We start from the raw sequence: 18,727 nt of genomic DNA, 5'->3' as shown, positions 1-18,727 counted from the left end.
ATAAATTGATTAATTTTATCGATTTTGATCTGGGAAAATATGATTTCAGTTTGTTTTATCCATCAGCGTTGAAACTTTTCGAGTTTATAACAGTAATTTTTCTTATTCTCCGTGGTTGCTGGAATCCTCCACTTCTTCCATATTTTGAGTTAACAATGTAAGTATCGCCATCTGCCCACCCCCAGTCCAACCTCAATAAAAACATGAAAACCTCTCGGTAAAATCTGTATTTATTATAATGATTTTATTTCGCATCATAGATCCTTAGTCATGTTGAGAGACTCATTTAATCTAATTACAAGAGTTATTAAAGAGGGGAATAACTGTATTTTTCTCCGGTACAAAATGAGTACAGCAGTACGAAACAAGCCTTTTTCCTCCAATTTTATTTTCAGACAGGTGAGAATAAAACCGTCAGATCAATATTATTATGCTTATAAATGTTTGTTTAGTTATTTGATGGAAAGAGCTCCACATACACGTATTTATTGGCAGATGCTGACAGCGCAGATTGCATACTTATCGACCCTGTCGTGGAACAAGCTAAGCGCGACTTTCAACTCACCAAGGATTTGAATTTGAAATTAGTCTATGCAGGTGAGGATTTTTTGTAGTAAATATTTTATCAGGCGACGAATGTGCGTCATGGAATTTGTTGGAAATTTTAAATTTCCTGTTTTAACAGTTGTATTTATCTTTTACTTCTTTGGACTATCTAGGCTTGAGGTTTTATTGGTATCTTTCTGTTTTAATCTTTGTATTCTGTGAACCCTTTGAACTTCATATTTCAAATTTTGCTTATCTCTGTTTAGAGTTGGCGCATCCACCATTTTAGTTAATGAATTATTTCCATTTTATAGATTCTGGTTCTCGAGAAATTAAATTTGCATGAAAACCGCCATAAAATGGGAATTTTGGGTTTGGCGCATCCACCATTTTCGCAATAATTGAAATATTTTTATAATTCGATGCATGTATGAAAAACTTCTGAATAAAAACAGAAGAAATGTTCTCTCAACCGTTTTGCAAATTTTAGATTCTTTTGGGATTCATTTAGCTGTTGAAATTATCCGTCGAAATGGCGCTAAAATATTTCAGCATCAATTTAATTCGCACGTTTCTCACAATAAATTTCGTTTAAACACAGGAGTTTTATTTTCTCGTTAAATCGATGAAAAATTTAGAGCATGATCATAACGTGGAAGAGAATTCGATAGTCAATTTGCGAAAAATGTGCTTACTTTTGCTTTTAGAACGACTCCTGATGCAAACTGTGTTTGTTTTCCACCTCATTATATAATTTCAATTTTGCTGAAGAGTCTTCAACACTAATGCTATCATTATACGAGCTTTTATCATAACAGGGTAATTTGTTTTTTTTAGTACCACGGAAAATATTGAAAAATTGATAAATGCAACGAATAAGGTGTTAAAAACCAATTTAGTTTGTACATAAAAAGTGTTTTGAAGTAAAAAAATTAACTATAGAGTTATAGCGCTTTCATTCTTTAAACTGAATTCTCTTTCAGTGAACACTCATATGCACGCTGATCACATCACCGGTACAGGATACTTAAAGAAACTTTCTGGCTGTAAAAGCGTCATATCACGGCAAAGTGGAGCACAAGCTGACGTGCTTATCGAAGAAAATGATTTTATAACATTTGGCAATCAGCGTTTGAAGGTGTTAGCTACTCCCGGCCATACCAACGGCTGTTGTTCTTTCTACAGCGAGCAGCAGGTAAAGTATTTGTTAATTAGTTTTTTATTGAAACTAGGAAGTTGGTGAACTCAAAAAACCGTTTTGTGGGTATTATTGCCGCGGAGGCATAATTAAATTTTTGTTGGAATTCCATGAAGCGCAGGAGTTCAGTGTGCTTTGAATTCAACCCTTTTATAGCCTTTGTCAGCGGATTTTAGACATATTTTACCAAAGCTGTGTTCATGTTTTTTTTATTAGATACGTCAATACGTCGATACAGGTTTGCTTATAGTTAATACACCGCTCCAAAATTGTAATCTCCAATTTTCATAACATAGCACTAAAATTACGAATTTTGGTGAAAGATAAATATTTCTAAAATTTTTGTCTTAGGCTCTACAAATTTTCCATTTGGTGAAGTTAATACACGACTCAAAAGTAGTAACTTTCTCAAATTTTGTAGCTGTAGCACTGAAAGTACCGAAATTACGAATTTTCGTGTAGGATGTCGGAAATTTTTATTCCATCTTTAAAATATTTTTTTTTTAATTTGTGTCTTTAGCTCTACAATTTTGCAATTTGGTGGACTCATTACCCGACTCAAAAGTAATAACTTCCCCAAATTTCATAGCTGTAGTACTAAAATTACCAAAATTACGAATTTTAGTGAGAGCGTCGGAAATTTTGCTTATAATTTTGTTTAGTGTCGTGTAGTTCCTCGGTTTTGTAATTCTTGTTGGCTTGCTCTAGGAGCGTCTTGTGAGGTCTCTGTTATCTTTGCATATGCGAAGTTGACACTTGACCTTATTTTTCGATGTGTATGGTTTGCGGACACATTTTGAGAGGGATTTGCGTACAGAACAGCACTTTTCGTGCCGAGCTTACGAGGGAAAGCTTTCACGTATGGCTCTTTAAACATCCCTAAATTACACGTATGCAACAAAAATAATGTCGAGTTACATAATTTGGGTTTTACGAGTTTTTCAGACTGATTTTCACATCTATAAATTTTGATGCTTCTACTCCGTTATACAAGAAAATATCGATGGCGAATAAAGTGTGTTACCTGTGACTTGTGTTTCCTCTTAGTTTATGTGACTTATTCAAAGGGGAATGCGAGATTAGGCGTGATACATATTTTATATATTGTTGAATGTGGTGGAGGAGCTTATCGGTTGAATTATTCTTTCGTCTTGAATGGAATCTTGAAAGACTGCGGAAACGTCTAAATCGGAAACTTCTTTCGATTCTTTTTACGATTTACCATCCGCCCCTGGCAACAACTGCGAGCTTTCATCTTTGCAACTTTTTTAAAAAGCTGCGAAGATTAAAATGTGTTGTACAATTCACTAGGCTTTGTGTAAATTCCACTAAAATATTCTTCTCAGGTACAGAGTGGCATGCATTCTGCCAACTTGTTTACAAATGCAAACCAATTCGTTGGAATGAATTCAAACATAATTAAATATTGATGAGAATAGGAGTATTGATTGTACAGATTTTCTGTTATTAAAATAATCTTTTGCTTGCACGTACAAGCCCGGCGCGCCTTGGATCTTAAGTGTCTAATAAGTTTATTATCTTGCAGACGGAGATATAATGACAAAATGCACTCGAATAATTTTCGCTCCAACATGGAGTTTAATTCTATTCAATTTTGGTAATGGCTTTGAAATAGTTTCTGCCTTCAAGTACTCTCTCAAGACAATTTGAATAGTATTCAACGGGTGCTTTTTACTGAATTTTTAATTAAAATCCCAGCAGTCAATTTGTGTTAAAACAATAAGTTTTTCTCCCAGAATTTAATATTAAAAAATTATTTTACCCTTTAAGCGGGATAAGTGAAAGGCAAACGGAGCAAACTTAATTAATATTGTACTAATTTAGTCTGCTTACCTGAAGTTATTAATTATTTAAGATAGCGTGTTCCTACACATATTTACTTGGGCTATTATGTTTTTGGGATAACACCTGAAGAAAGTCCGCTTTTAAATTATTCAGTTCGCCTAGTAAATTTAATACCAAAGACTGGAATAATAAATAATAAAAGAGAATTATCTAAAAATCATTAAAATCAGTTGCGAAACTTTAGGAAAGTCCTCCGTTGACTGTTTTTCATTTCACGATTCACCACCTCCAGTCATTGAAAAAGTTTAGACCTCGTAATTAAATGTTTTCCATCTACTTGGCTCTCATTAAGTTTGCCGGGTGATTTTAGCTACGATTCAGTTCACCTATTTTGTTGATAAATAAAATTGCAAAAAGGGACATTATTAATTAAACAAATTGCAATTATTTCTTAGTCTACACATTTTGCTCCATTTATTGCTCTTTTTACTAGTTTCTAAGATTATTATTATCCGTCTCGTGTTAATCTGAATTAAACCAGCCATTAGGGGAAACACAGCGATAAAGTTTCATTACTTTTGCTTATTTATTTGCTCAACTAAATTTATTTAAGCCCCACTTTTTAGTCTAGCCTCGTTCTTGTGCCTTTGTAGCTTTGCGGGTCATTTCACAAATTCGCAAGCTTTTCTGCAAAGTCCCTAATCTTTTGAAAAATGAATGGGTTTAAAAGGCTGATTTTCAACAGGGATGAAAATGAAATGTTAATCTTTATGGGGCGGCAAATGCGTTAAAAAGCTACATTGAAACTTACTTAATGTGCATTCGATTAATGATAAAATTTATGAGTGATAAACCCTATTTCTCATATTTCAGATTCAATTAGTACAGTAATGCGGATTACAATCTATTAAATTACATCCTTAATGGGCGGAGAATAGGTCTTTCAGGTCAACGCATTGTGACCTGAATCTGAAACATAAATGGATTTTGTGCAAAATAAAATGTGACGTTTTGATGAAACTGATTGAATTTTTATGAACCCTTAAATGTTAATCGTTATGTTTATCATTTATTTACGAGGGAGAAAAAACTCTTGTTCTTTCTAATGAAGCATTGTTGTTTTCCCACCACCGTACAGAAAAATAAGTGTAAAGAATCAAACAAACAAGACTTTTTTCCCCCGTCTTTGTTCTTTGATTGATGATTATAATAAATGTAAGGCTTAATTGCCTTAAGCATGGTCGTCTTTAATGAAACCCTTTGTACTTAGGGTATCGCTTTTACTGGGGACGCACTGTTGATACGAGGTTGCGGTCGTACGGATTTTCAAGAAGGGAACTCTGAAACTCTGTACCGGAGTGTACACGACAAGATATTCACTCTACCAGACAACACCCGCTTGTATCCTGCTCACGATTATAAAGGACTGACCGTGACTACCGTTGACGAAGAGAAAAGATTAAATCCTCGTCTGACAAAGAGCATAGAAGAATTCGTGAAGATTATGGATAATTTGAATTTGGCTTACCCTGCGCAGATAGGTGAGTAAAGTCGACGTTCATAATTAATTAGTATATTAAAAGGGTTCAAAGGTTTTGTTAAAATTAATGCGGAAACTTGCCTAACTACCTGTAACTTTATTTAACAACAACTTGCAGACTAATTTGAAGCGAGCAAGAAACTGCAACTTGAGGGTGCAGTTTACGTGAAATTTTCCTGCATTTTCAATATTCTAGAGATATCATGCGTTTATTTGTTTTATTGTTATTTCTAGAGGAATTTGTGTGTAAAGGCTGAGCCTTGTGAATAATGTAATAAAACAATCTGGTTGGGGCGCTACATGCGAATACATGCCTGCATATTTTATAACTTACTTTAAATTATTAAAATCGTTTCAAGTATTAAGCTGAACTTTCAGCTATTTACGGATTTGCCTTGTAATTGTTTAAACATTTTCGTGACTAACTTATTTCTAGTGTCGTTTATTCTGACAACTCACGATACGTTTACTTGTATATTTTTTTGTCGACCTTCATCAAAAGTTATTGCTATTGATTACATGACGCATTAAAATAATGCACAATTTCAATTTTACCCGTCCTCCAATGAATTTGCTTGTCGTTTTAGTGGTTTATTAGATTTACTTTATTGCAGATAGTTTAATGGTTTTTGAAAATCATGTACTCCACTGATTGTTTATTGATTTTGTATTCATTTCGCAGCGTTATTTGCATTTAATTTAATTTTAAACATTAATTAGTTCACGGACAGAACGAATTATTTGGTTCCACGTCGCAATAATTTGTTGAAATAATTATTAATTATCCCAATTAGTTCTTCTTTCTAGTTTCTGAGAAATTTATTCCAACTTTGGACAAAATAATTCCTTCTAAGTTCCAGCCAGATACGAATTCGAGTTTGTAATAATTACAATTACTTTATTTACTTTCTCGGAATTTATTCAAACTTTTTACAGTACCAAAATAAATTTCCCGTAAATTAAAATCAATTGTTCTGAACAACAAGCTTTGACATGACTAACTGTGTAATTAAAAGGGTGTTAGTGGGCATCACTAGAATTTTGCGCATTTTTTGCCCTTTGAGTGTCTCATTAAGTATTAAACAAGCCGGAAATATCGTACCTTTCGATAATTGAGTATTTGCTACATTATTAACACGTTTTAATTTCGGTAATATGTGTGCTGCGTTGACCACATTGTTTGAGGTTGTTGATTATGATTTTATCAGTAACTGGATCACAGCGTAAACATTTTGAAAATCGCGTGGTAAGCAGGGATGGGTTTCAGTGCTTTAAAATATTCTCCCGGATGCAATTGACAGGTTATTAAAAATATCTCATTTTGTTTGAATAGCGATTATGTCAATCATCATGTTTGTCGAGATTTCCTCGAGTGGGCGCAAAAACCCCGGCTTAACCAATCGTAATTTGAAGAAGATGGCGATAAATTTAAGACACCTAGTAAAGCCAAGTCGGACAAAACTATAAATTACACGATTAAATCCAAGAGTATCGATTTTGACAAACTTCCAAATATGGTGGATGCGCCGGGGTCGTTGGAAAGTTAACGGGATAACGCCTTGGACGTCCACATATCACCAGGTCGACTGTCAATAACAAACTTGGATGCATCAAAACGCGCTAGAAATTCAGCTACAGAAGGGATATTAGAAACGCCAGCCGATAGTCTAGGCCATGAAACTGGATAAACTTCCGCTCGGATATTGTCTATCTAGCCGAGCGTGTAATAAGCGGGTGGAGAACGGGATTCGGTGCCTCTAGAACAGACCTGACCTTTTCAGGGCTTCATAAAAATTAGAGGAAAAGTATGCCGCACTGACTCATAGCGTAGTCTGCGAAATGTGGGGCAAAGGCTTCGAGTTAATCTCTGCTAGGCTGCGCAGAGTTTTCTATATTTGGACGTGTATGAACCGGTTTAGTGTAAAAATAATATTTTTTGTAACGAAGATTTACGTAAAAGACTTTAATAAGAGACGTCGGCAACAGTACAGGATCTTTCGTAATTACCGCTCGGGTAATGATTAAAATTATAGGAACATTTTTACATTAATATGCGTTCAGAAGAGTATGCTTATTTCAATTCATTCTTGTGGAACTTCAAGTTCTCGTTAGAGAGTTCTTGAGCGACACGAGATGAAGTTCCTTTAAAGTTCCTGTGTTTTTCAATTTTAATACGGAAAAACATCAGTAAAAAGCATCTTTACTTTTTTATGAGCTTCAGCTATCTTTGAACCAATTCTTCAGGGTGATAGTTGACATTTGACTCCTTAAGACAACTAAAAAGAAATGCATGAGAGATCTCTCAAACAATTTATCGCGAAATTAAATTAAAAAAAGTGATTTCTGATGTTAAGGCGGATTGTGCATAATTTTTATTGTGTGGTAAATTGTACCGCACTTTCATTCCACACTAAAACCGTAAAATAATATTTCATATTCTCATATTATTTTTAAAACGTGTATTGTGAAGTCTTTTTGAAGAGGATTATAAATTTTAAACTGTACTGCGTATTTCAAGCTTATAGGACTTAAAGAGCTATTGTGAATGCAGTTTCAGTGTACTGAATATCAAATTATACACTTCATGCATGTTTAGACAGGTATTAATGAGTGGGTCTGTTATTGACATTTGCAGTTGTAGTGATTTAACATTTCATTGAACAATAGGTGGGGAAAAAAAGTAGAATAGATTCTTAAATGTTGCTGAATGCTCAGATCTTAAATTTCTGGAGTTCTGTTCTCAGTGGAGATTCGACGACCTAAGATCGTTGGTTAGCTTTGTAAATTCGTTTTTCAGTGGTTCCTCTCTTCAATTCTTTATTCTCAGATTCTACGACTGAAAAAATCTGAAATTATATTTTAAATCAGCTCTAATAGGATTTTTTTTTAATCAATCCAAAGGTTATTTTATGAAAGCTCATTTATTAATTAAAAACGGTCTAAAAATATTTAATACTTTTTGAACCAACCAATAAAATATTTGCAGTGCAAATACGCCAGCATTTGCATGTTTTGTACAAATTGACCACATTTACTAAACTAAAATCAAACAGCAATGTGTTTCACTTTTAATTTTGTTGGTTCGAATAAATTTCCATGGATTTCTCAGCATAAAAAATTGACAGCAAATCCCATTTCGTCAGCAATTAAATTGATGAATTATTCACGATTACTTACAATTCATTGCATCTATTTGAATTTTTAATGGACATGTAAAAGGGTGTTAAGCAAAAAATTAATTATGTTTGGTAGTGTAGATGGTGCCCAATTTCGAAAGTAGCTTAACGAGTGTAACATTACAAATGAAATTAATAAAATTTGAATGCACGCGTGACTGAAACTTGAATAATTCCAGTGAAAGATTAGCATGGGCGGATGTTATTTTCAATAATGATAATAATGTTTATTTATGGCGTTTTATTCAGTTGGAGCCGTACTTCTTTTTTACACAATGCGCCATCGTTTTAAACTCGTCATGAAATAAATCATGTTGGATTTATCGAAATGCAAAACACACAAATTGTTGGTTAATGGAGTGCATACACGCAAATAAGTAAGCATTTATTCGCTGCATTTTATTAGATTTAGTCGATAATATTTGATTAAACGAACTCATTATCTGTTCAAACTGTTTGTCAAATTTTTAATTAAAATTTTATTAAAAATCTCTTAAGCGCAACTTGGTTGCAAATAATGTAGTGTTTGCTTATAAAATCCTTCCAACACCTTTTTAAAAGTCCGTACGTGTACAACACTGGTATTTCACCATTGACACGTCCACACGCTTGGTGTTATAATTTCACTTTATATCTCACAAAAGTGTGCATTTTATTGCTATATCGTTCATATTTCTGTTTCAGACAAAGCTCTCCCTGCAAATAAAGTTTGTGGCCTTTACGACATACCACCGGAATAGTGCTGTAAATTAATTGACGAAGTTTGTAATGGATGGTAGCGGAAAGGTATAATAACTGTAGATAAAGCCGTATTTCGGCGAGATTTATTTTTCCTACATTAATAGACTTAAATTTTAAGTACTAACACAAAGTATTGGTTCAATTCCACCCAGTGCAACCCAGTTAACTTGAAAAATAAATGTAAAAAACATGAGCATCCTGGGAGTCCTAAAACGTTTACGAGCCGTTATATTCGATTTTTTAACAATCGCTTTGGTGAATATGTAGTCATAAAAATAATTGAAACTCAATTTCCGGTATAAAAACCGGATGCTGATGCTGACTTTAATTTTGAGTGGATTTGTTTTTCTGGTGGTGCAACCAAATTCAAAATTACTCTGTGGTGAACGGTTTATGCGGAAAAATAAATAGTGGAAATTATTTTTCAGGGTGATTTTACTGTTCAAAAACACTCATATATGCAGGTGTTGATTTTTCTTTTTTTATTTTATTAGAATTACTCGTTACTGGATGCAATAATCTGTTTTTGTTTTCTAGAATATTATTGCAGTTTTATTAAGTGAATAAAAAATTTATTAATCTCTTGTTTTTTATTATAAACGATCTTATAAACAAACTCCCCCCCTTTTAGCGAACTTCCAAATATACAAATGTCTGCAACAGGTTCTTTTAAACTTTTTGGAACCTCTGGATGCTTGCAGTGAACATGTCCGTTTCCTAAAATACTTGCAAAAGAGAAAATTTAGAAGAACAGAGGAAGCACATGATTTATTAATATTAAAAGAAGGCAGCAAAAGGAACACGGCAAATTGCATTCCACAGTAAGATCCAGGATTTGTAGTCCTTGTTTTAAGAAGTCAACAAATGGAACGTAGGTAAATGACTAAAAGAATGGTCGATAAATAAGCAAAGTGTCAAACAATGAAAAAAAAAGTACAGTAAATTTAATTCTCATTTTTTTAAACACGTCTGTTTTGGCAAGGTCAAAACTCAAACTAATTACTCAGCTCTCCCAATGTTCATTTTTTTGACAACAAAGATTTATGATTTGTTACAAAAACGTCCAGTTTGTCATCAATGTTTGTAATTAAATTTTGTGGACACAAAAAAATGGTGTAATTCCTCTCAATTCCCTAACTGTAGGTGTCGAGATAATAATACATATCCATAAATTTTCCCTCGAAATTGCAGTATCGCCTTCATTAAAAAACGTTAATAATAAACAAGAATAGCTTCTCTTGTAATTTTCAGGCAGCTTTGCGCCTTCCTGCTCTGTAATTACGATCTGAAGCCCCATTTCAGCGGTACTCGAATCAAACAGATCACACAATTAAAATAATTTAGGAAATGCTTCCAGCTCGTTACCACTCCAATTTGTTGACACATTTTAACGCCGTTTGCAAGATAAGCACGTTTAATTCATAATCGCTGGGATAATTTATTATCGAAAAAATTGTAAATTCCGGGATGACTGCTTAAGAAAGGCAATCGATAAGCTCAAATTCGGAAAGATGCCAGGCGTGGTGGCATTACGCCAGATTCTAATAAGTCAAAAAAGATGGATGTGAGCTTTGTGAAATTTGCTTAAGTATTGATGAATTGGAATAATTTCTGCGCATATTACAGTTTCAAAAATTAAGCAATTCGATTTGCGAGTCACGTAGAACATAACAGCAAATTGCTTCTAACATCTTAGTCATGGAAAATCTAAGAACAGATGTGCAAAGCAGCGGCTTCCAATGGAGGTAATTAGTGGCATGGTTATGCATTAGGTACGTAAATTGGTTTTTGACTTTGGGTTGTTTGGGTAACAAGGTTTTCTAATTTATTATTATGACTATGAGCATGAACGTTCACTTTGTTTCAGACTTAACAAATCTTGTTTATCTTTAAACCCGTACACCTTCAAAAAGTTTTGTGTAAACCAATCAAAAATTACTACTTAATTAAAACACAATATGAGAATGACTAGTTATTTCTCCAAACAGCTAAAACCGAAATTTTGTCATAACACGAAAGTTCCATTTTAAGATAATTTAATTCAATCCCAGTGGTGGTAGTATTTAAATCGATTCCAATTTAAGCCAATAGTAGTCAGGTTTATTAAACTATAAATAAAGTGTCTACAGTGAATGTTAAACCTTATTTAGTTAATTAATAGATTAATTATACTTTGTCTAACATGTTCTCACGTTGAGTCTTTAAAATTATACATTTATAGACCACAGAGCACACAAGTGATTAATATCGGCAGTCGAGGATCCCCAACGGAGTCAATTATAAATCCTGTCGATGGAACTTCCATGGTAAAGTTGAGTTTTTATTTGATCCCGCCACGCTTATTTCCGGTTCGATTGGAAAATGTGGAAAATTCAAAGGAAATTCCAAAAATGCAATTCTGGCCGATTTTTATAAAAAAGTGGAAATGGTGGATGTGTTTAGAATGATAGTTTCAACAGAATTTTCTATTTTTGTTAACTAAAATATGAATTTAAAAGAGAAAATTGGTGGAGGCGCAAACAAGTATGTCATTTTGATAATAGTGCAGTTATCCATTTTCAAATAAATTGTTTGTCTAGACACAAAAACAAAAATGCTTTTAAATATCTACTGATAATTAAGATTTTTTTTGTGCAGAAATGGTGGAGGCGTCAAAAATTAAAATTTTGTCAAATAAATTTTAGATTTTGAACAATGCATGGAAATTCAGTGCTGTTTTACTTACTTTTACTGTTGTATATAATATGTATTTTTCCGCCTACGAGTTTATTATAGAAAAGTTATTGTGTTTGCACAACGCAAACATTTTCTCGATTAAAAATTTAGCATAAGTCAATGCCGGTGCCTGTGAAACTCGTGGCTAATCCAGTAGTTGTTCTTTGTTAAATCAATACTTTCACAACAAATTCTTCGGTTTAAATGAATCCTTCGCATTGTCAAATTTTGAGGAATGAAACGCGAAATTAAATGTAGTGTAGTTTCATAAAAGTTACCAAAGTATAAATGAATCTGAACTTACTTCGTGATTGGAATTTCTTGAAGAAAATTAGCAACCGTTTCAAATTGAATAAGAGTCGAGGACGAAGGTAAAAAGTGTACGACGAGGCGAATTCTGTTTTTTAAATAAGATGATATTGGATAAGTTTGATCTACAAGCATGCTCGGAGTTTTATTTTTAGAAACTTGGAAGTTTACTAGAGATGTCAAACCGAAATTTAGTATTTTTGCAAACCCAGATAAAAAAATAATAAAACAGAATGGACTTGGTTTTGGTAGATAACAATTCACCGTCCCCACAAAGCGTCAAACACTTTAAACCGTTTCATTTCCCAAATAAAACTACATAACAATCAAAGCCCAAACCGCAATATATCACAATAGCGCTTCTGACCTCAAAAACAGCTGAAAGCTATTAAACATTTTTGTTGTTGGTAACAATGCGCCCCTAAAAAACCCGGACGAAAAATCAATGTCGTTCCTGACAACAGTGACAATTTGCAGTCTTTCTAGTTACAATTAAGTGACCATGAAGGAAATATTTGGTTAATGACGTCATAATGGATTAGAATAATTCCAACAAAATGGCGATTTTGAAACGACGTCGACGACGCAATGGCTTCAGTGTAGTCGTCATATCGACGGATCGATGTCGCGTCGCATGGCAACCTCGTTCGTACTATCACGAACTGAAACGGGCGTCGCGGCGTCGACCATGGCCTAGCGCGATTCCTCCGCTGGATGCCATTCCAAACAGACGAGACTTGAAAGCTTATGGTCGGACGATCTTATGCAAAACTTTATTGTTCGTTCAATACGGTTACGGCATAACTAAGTGCCGGGCAAAGTTTTCGACAGATAATGATGTTATTGCCTGTTTCATAATTACAAGGGTGGAGGGAGTACGTTATTACAATTTTTTATGATTAATTAGTTTCTATAAGTTTTTGCGGACTTTGATAATTGCGCTGTTTTGCTACTGTCAGTTAATTACAAACCATTAATTAGATGCTGTAAGTGTAGGAGAAATGGATAACGCAACAGACGTGCGTTAGTGCCCTTTGTGCTTCCTACGTGTGCAAATAACCGTGAAGTGAATATCAGCGGAAATTTTTGCATATTAATTGAAGTTTAAAGAGAAATATGGCATAAAAGAGCCTAATCAATACTGCGTTAACGCGACCTTAAGAAGCTGTCGTTATTTCCGTTTCATGATTCTTGAACCTCTCCGACTCCATTAAGATTTTCAGTAAAAAATTTTATTTATTCGTTGACCAATCGATTTGCGTATTTCGTTCCTAAGAATGTCTAGAATTCCACCATTATAAAAGAATTCTGAGCTATATTCACACTTGCTTGCTCTTTTTGTACGACACATAAAAGGACAATACCAACCGCAAGGAAAACCTGAAACGCCCGATCCTGCTTTTAACATTTTTTATCGAAGTTCGATTAGATTTATTATTTTTTATACGAGGGTCGAGTAATTATTCCGAAATTGTGACAATTTTACCGGCGGACCTACGATTTACGGCCGACCTTTCGCACATATAAAAACAAATTCAACCGTTTGCACACGAGATTGCCTTCGCTAGTTTTTCTGGAAAGTCTAATTACTTTATTAACCTAAGGAAAATATCAGTGCACGCAAGTGACAGAACATTTACATTTATTTTGTCGGTATACAATTATCCTGTTCTAACTTTGTCATAGTTCCGACTGTGTTCTCAGATAATGTTAGCAAAACGTTAATTGCAATTACTCTTGACATAAACTGCTGAGGCGTAAATGAGCGCGCTTCGATTTTATTCATATTTGCCTTTTGATATTTAAATGTCGCTCTATTCTTAGCTGATTCGCGAAATTGGTGAACACTGTTTTACTTTAAAAAAAATTTTTAATTAAAAGCACTCAACATAAATAGACCAAGCTGCTTGTTATTTTAATTAACATTGCAAAAAACTCATTCCAATCAAATTCGTATAAAGAGGAGTTACCTCGAGAATGTGAAATATTGGTGTTTATGTAAATTCCTTGGTGGGATGTGAACAACGAACCAATTTATATGATTTACTCTCAGCGCAATCTGATTAGAGAGGATTAGACTAATATTTTGCGGAAGTTGTATAAATTAATTTACTGTGGTTTCAGATTTTTTTTATAAATTTGTTATTAATCTTTCTTGTTCCGATCAAGTTTCGTATTAATGGACAGCTATTGGTTTTTCTTTGAAACTTCCACGACATTCCAGATTACAGATAGGAGCAAATTCTGATAAAAGTAATAAAACTGCCTTGAAAGTATGCCAAAGGTGTTGATTAGATTCCGGGGATATTTTAATTCCGGTTGCAACTGAAATTTATCGGGAAGAATCATTATTGGATTTAAAAAGCGGAAAATGTGTGTCAAAATCCTTTTTTTCTTTCTTCACTTCTCTTTTCTTTGGATGCTTCAGATTCTTTTGGTAAAGAGAGGTCCTGACGATCCTGTATAAATGTGGGTGAACATTTCAGATTGAAGAAATTGGGTGGAAGAGATTCTGCAGGTTGCAGAGGGACGAACAGGAACTGATTTCAGTTTCTCAGATTCTTGTATTCGCTGCAAACTTTTGGTCTCCGAAATCATCTCTTCCGCCTCTTCCTCATCATCAAAACGACGCTATTTTCACAGCACCAAGAAAGGTAAATGGGCCAAATTTCCTGTTTTTTCTTTGTCTTTAATAATAAAAGGACAAGCTTCTAAATCTCTTATTTTTGCTCATGATGGTAATATTAATAAAGTTTACCAAGTACATTTTTATCAGTTTTCCTCCTATTATATTGTGATTATATTTCTGACTCTACAAAGGGAGATAATTGTATAGAACAAGCTTTGAAGTGCTGCAATGCAAGTAAAAAAACGAGGAAAACGACTGAATTCAACTAGAAGAATAAATTTAGTGAAGTGGAGTTGAGTACGAGCTAAACTTTAGGGGTATTTGTTTATAAAGGGGTGCTATATTGTATAATCGCTTAATATCCAGTGCTTATTTGACCGTAGCTGAATAAATTAAAGTAGAAGGATTCAGGCAACGGATAACACAACTTTGAGACATGATCCTTTCACTTAACAAATAAGAAATCCGTTCATGATAATTCAAATAATTGCATGTAGATAATTAATTATAATTACAATTGTCGCGCCACTGGTGCCCTTCTTTTCTCCACAACGTTTCGAACTCTTGGTCTAGACACTCACCTTCCTCCTTTTCTCCGGCCGCTCTATCCATCTCTTCTTGATACCTGTGTTGGAGATGAGATAACAGATCAACTGATGACTAAGTCTGCACTTGCGCAGACATTTCCTGGTAGGTGGAGCTGGTGTCAGTCGTGAATCCACCCAACGGGAGCAGAGTCGCGTTTTAGTGCAGTGCTTTCGGTGAGAAATCCACCAAAAATGTTGCCATTTGCGACTTTTATTTGTGTGTTATTTCTATCGAGTGGAATTTTAAATGATGTTTCGGTAAGTCCTTAAATTCGCATTAAAAAAGCACCATTGAAATGGTGTTAACATTAAATACTCGGCATGAGGTAACATCGATTTTTAGTTCGTTTCTCCCGCTGTTTGTGTACATTCTGAAGGAAAATACCCTTCAGGCTGAAAATCAAGTCGTTTTCACGGGTTATTGTGGAGGTGCGGAATTGAGGGTATTCCTCCTTCAGGAAGGGAGAATCCTTTGAATTTTTCTGGAGGAACAGGTGCGCAGTGTTAAGCTTAACCGGCGTTATTATGTATTAAAAAAACAGCAGCTGCGGCACCGGACTTGTTTTTTTCTTTGTCAATTGAACACATGTTGTCTTCTCAAATCCCAATTTACCGAAAAACGGATTGATGTGGTCACTTTTGTTTCCACATGAAATGTTAATTGTTATTTCCGTGTAAAACTGTTAATTAAAACGGACTACTTAAATATGCATTGAGTAATCAGAGAATTCTGCGTGTAAAACGGTCTCGTGTGATTTGCAAAATGCTGTCAAAATGGACAGAATTAACGGGTTTTTAGCTTATTTAAACGCTCGCCATAAATTGCATCATATTTCCGGCATTTAGTTTCTACAATGCATTTCATTGTTCTGATGGTCTCCGCTACGTCTTTTTTGACATTTTCATTACGACGGACGATGACAATGTAGTCTTTTTAATGATCGTCATTTTTTTGTACCAACTTCGTGTTTCTCCTCATCGGCAAATTCTGCACTTCTGCAAAAAATTAAGTGTCTGCAACAAGAAGGGGCTCCGAGATTTATTGGTTCGGGTTGGCTAATTTGTTGATTTTGCTTACAGGGAACTTCTGGAACAGATAATGCGACCTAAAAGCTCCAGAGACTTGTATTAATTAATAAGAAATAAATTCGGATATTAAGAACTCTGTTAATTTTTCTCGGAAGAAACATCAATTTTTTCAACTACTTTTTCCGATCTCAAATCAAATATTTGAGTCACGTGGCGTGTACTTGTCATTTCTTAATCTTTTGTCTGTTTTTTTGTTTTTAAGTGTTTCCTTTCATATTGGTGTCACGTTTTCACCTTCCAGCTCGCATTTAATTGATAACTGCAATCAATCTCTGACGGGTATTAATTAAATCTTTGGGAAAATGGTGGGATGCATTTAACTATTTTTTTGTTTGAAAGTTGCGTGGTCAACGATTTGTTTTCTTTCCACGACATAAACGACAAACATATAATTTGTCCTAGTTTATCGATTTTCAATAAAAATGACAACAGTTGAACATTCCTCCCTCCTAACGAGCGACATGAAATGAGTGCATGTTTTCTTTTTTCGATGCAAAATAAATTATGATAAATGTAAGTTATTCAATTCAATTTCATGCTGTCCGACCCACGGTGCGGTTCTTAAATTATGTCTTGTCTCAAAGACCTTGATATCTTTGATGACAATAATCTTTCCTTTGTACCTTGTTGTGAACATGTTTCTAAAACGAATAAGACGTTAGGTTACATCAAAAGATATTTAATGAGATTCGTACGGTGTTATTTTCGTCGTTTGTCCCTCACTCTTGGTTAACAGCGATTTTAGAAGTTTGTTTAATTTTAATTAAGGATCTCAGAGAGTTGGCGGGTTTACTTTAAGTGTCTGTATATCATTAATTTTTAAGAGCCAAGGATAAATCTACAGTTGTGTTGTTTGCTCTCAAAGTAGTGTCTCAAAAATAATTTATCTCTGGATTCCTACAGGAAGATTTAAGATGGTTCGAGTTTTTCTCTCAGTGGTAAACAAGAGAGAAACAATATTTCTGCTTGTACTAAGGATGAAGTGGGTTTTTAATCTTTTGTAAGGACGTAACCCATTTTCAGTCGAAGTGCTAAAACTATCAAGAGTGCGCATTTTTTGTTGTCTCACATTATTCTTGGAGAAAAGCCCTCGGAGCGGAAGTTCGTATTTTTAAACCTAGAAATCATTTTATTTTATACAGCAAATATGAAGATGTAGTGGCGCTTTATTACAGTCAAATAAATACTCTCTCTGGAAAAATATGTATACAATTTGAATCATTTTCTATTTAACTCTGAACTGATTCGTGAGCATTCTTCTTCTTTAAGGACTCTTCCGGGCATTCTTCTTCTAGTTCCTTCAGGAGCAATATCGTTTATCGTTATTTTCGGAAGCTTTAGAATTTTTGAGGATCCTTTAGGGTTTTTTTAGAACGTTTCAGTATTATTAGGGATTTTTTAATTTTTCATGGCGCTCCAGAAATGTTCAGGACTCTCCACTGCTTTCAAGAGTTTTTGAGACGTTTTATTATAACTACTGCAAGCGACATGGCAGCTTACAGAGTTCTTCAGGATTATTTTTTACTACAGGAGATTTCTGAGGAGTCTTAAGGATTTCTTCCGATTTTTTACGAAGGACTCTTGAAAATAATTATTTCCGGATTTTTTTACTCTGGACTTTTTTGAAATTATCCGGAAACCTTTTTGAAAATTATTCACGATTATGAGTCTTTTAAAATTTGAGGTATTTATAGGATCTTTGGGGTGGTTTTTTTAGTTTTGGCCCTCTGTGAATTAATGAAATGTTTCGTTGAAATTATTGGATACGAACAATTTCTTATCTCGTCTTGCCCTCATACAGATTTACTTTATCTTAGAAATGTTTTAAGTAGCAGTGTTGGAAGTTGGCGAACTTCTAGGAGAATCTGCCAAGAAAACGCACAACGTTCCAGAGAATTGGGTTGTTGACAACTCTGAGTTTTTGTTCCCCTTCAACGTACGGAGAATTTGGGGCTCAGAAAAATGTAATAAATGATCTATTTCTTGACCTTCGACAAAGCGAATTCTGGTTGTCTGAAAAACTGTGATAGTTCCAGAAACCTTGAAACTCGAGCATATTTTTGGCTTCCATTTCAGCTTTCAGAAAATACGAGTTAATTAATTATTCCCGTCATTGCAAACATGTTAAATTTATGGTTGAATAAAATAGACTGGAATATTATTTTATTAAAATATTAATTTATGTATGCATTGAATTATACATTCTCTACCGTCTCATTTTTGCAATTCATTACATAACCGTTGGTACTAATGCGTTTTCTCACAGTAAAGTGGATTTTCTAGAAATATTTTTTGACGTTCTGCCAGATCCAATCGAATCAATATCAGGTACGTTCGGTGAATTATTGGCTTCGGAAGCCCCTCTCGCGAAGCGATTTCATGCTCCTCTAT

The 18,727-nt window shown here is 34.2% G+C and overlaps 2 protein-coding genes across 3 annotated transcripts in view; both read left to right on the top strand.

The window, feature by feature from the left end:
• The first annotated feature begins 51 nt into the window (after positions 1-51).
• On the top strand, positions 52-9,587 carry LOC148169806 (persulfide dioxygenase ETHE1, mitochondrial). Its single transcript, XM_088044062.1, has 6 exons — positions 52-157; positions 261-399; positions 453-597; positions 1,530-1,741; positions 4,821-5,091; positions 8,951-9,587. The coding sequence occupies exons 2-6, from the start codon at positions 271-273 to the stop codon at positions 9,004-9,006; spliced, it is 813 nt and encodes a 270-aa protein (XP_087900188.1). The 5' UTR covers positions 52-157; positions 261-270; the 3' UTR covers positions 9,007-9,587.
• A 5,752-nt stretch (positions 9,588-15,339) lies between these two features.
• Appl (amyloid-beta-like protein) overlaps positions 15,340-18,727 on the top strand; it is a 40,379-nt gene continuing 36,991 nt past the window's right edge. The window contains exon 1 of one of the 2 annotated variants that reach the window (XM_088042977.1): positions 15,340-15,505. In XM_088042977.1, coding sequence (XP_087899103.1) covers positions 15,440-15,505 — 66 coding nt within the window. In that variant the 5' untranslated portion in view covers positions 15,340-15,439. The remainder of the gene's footprint in view (positions 15,506-18,727) is intronic. The other variant, XM_088042978.1, reaches the window with a different exon arrangement.

Source organism: Gnatocerus cornutus, chromosome 8 (assembly GCF_029298725.1).
Source record: "Gnatocerus cornutus isolate USDA-ARS CGAHR chromosome 8, icGnaCorn1.1, whole genome shotgun sequence".
Lineage (NCBI taxonomy): Eukaryota > Metazoa > Arthropoda > Insecta > Coleoptera > Tenebrionidae > Gnatocerus > Gnatocerus cornutus.
Note: the sequence above shows the minus strand (reverse complement) of the source record. Positions and strands in the feature narration are given on the sequence as shown.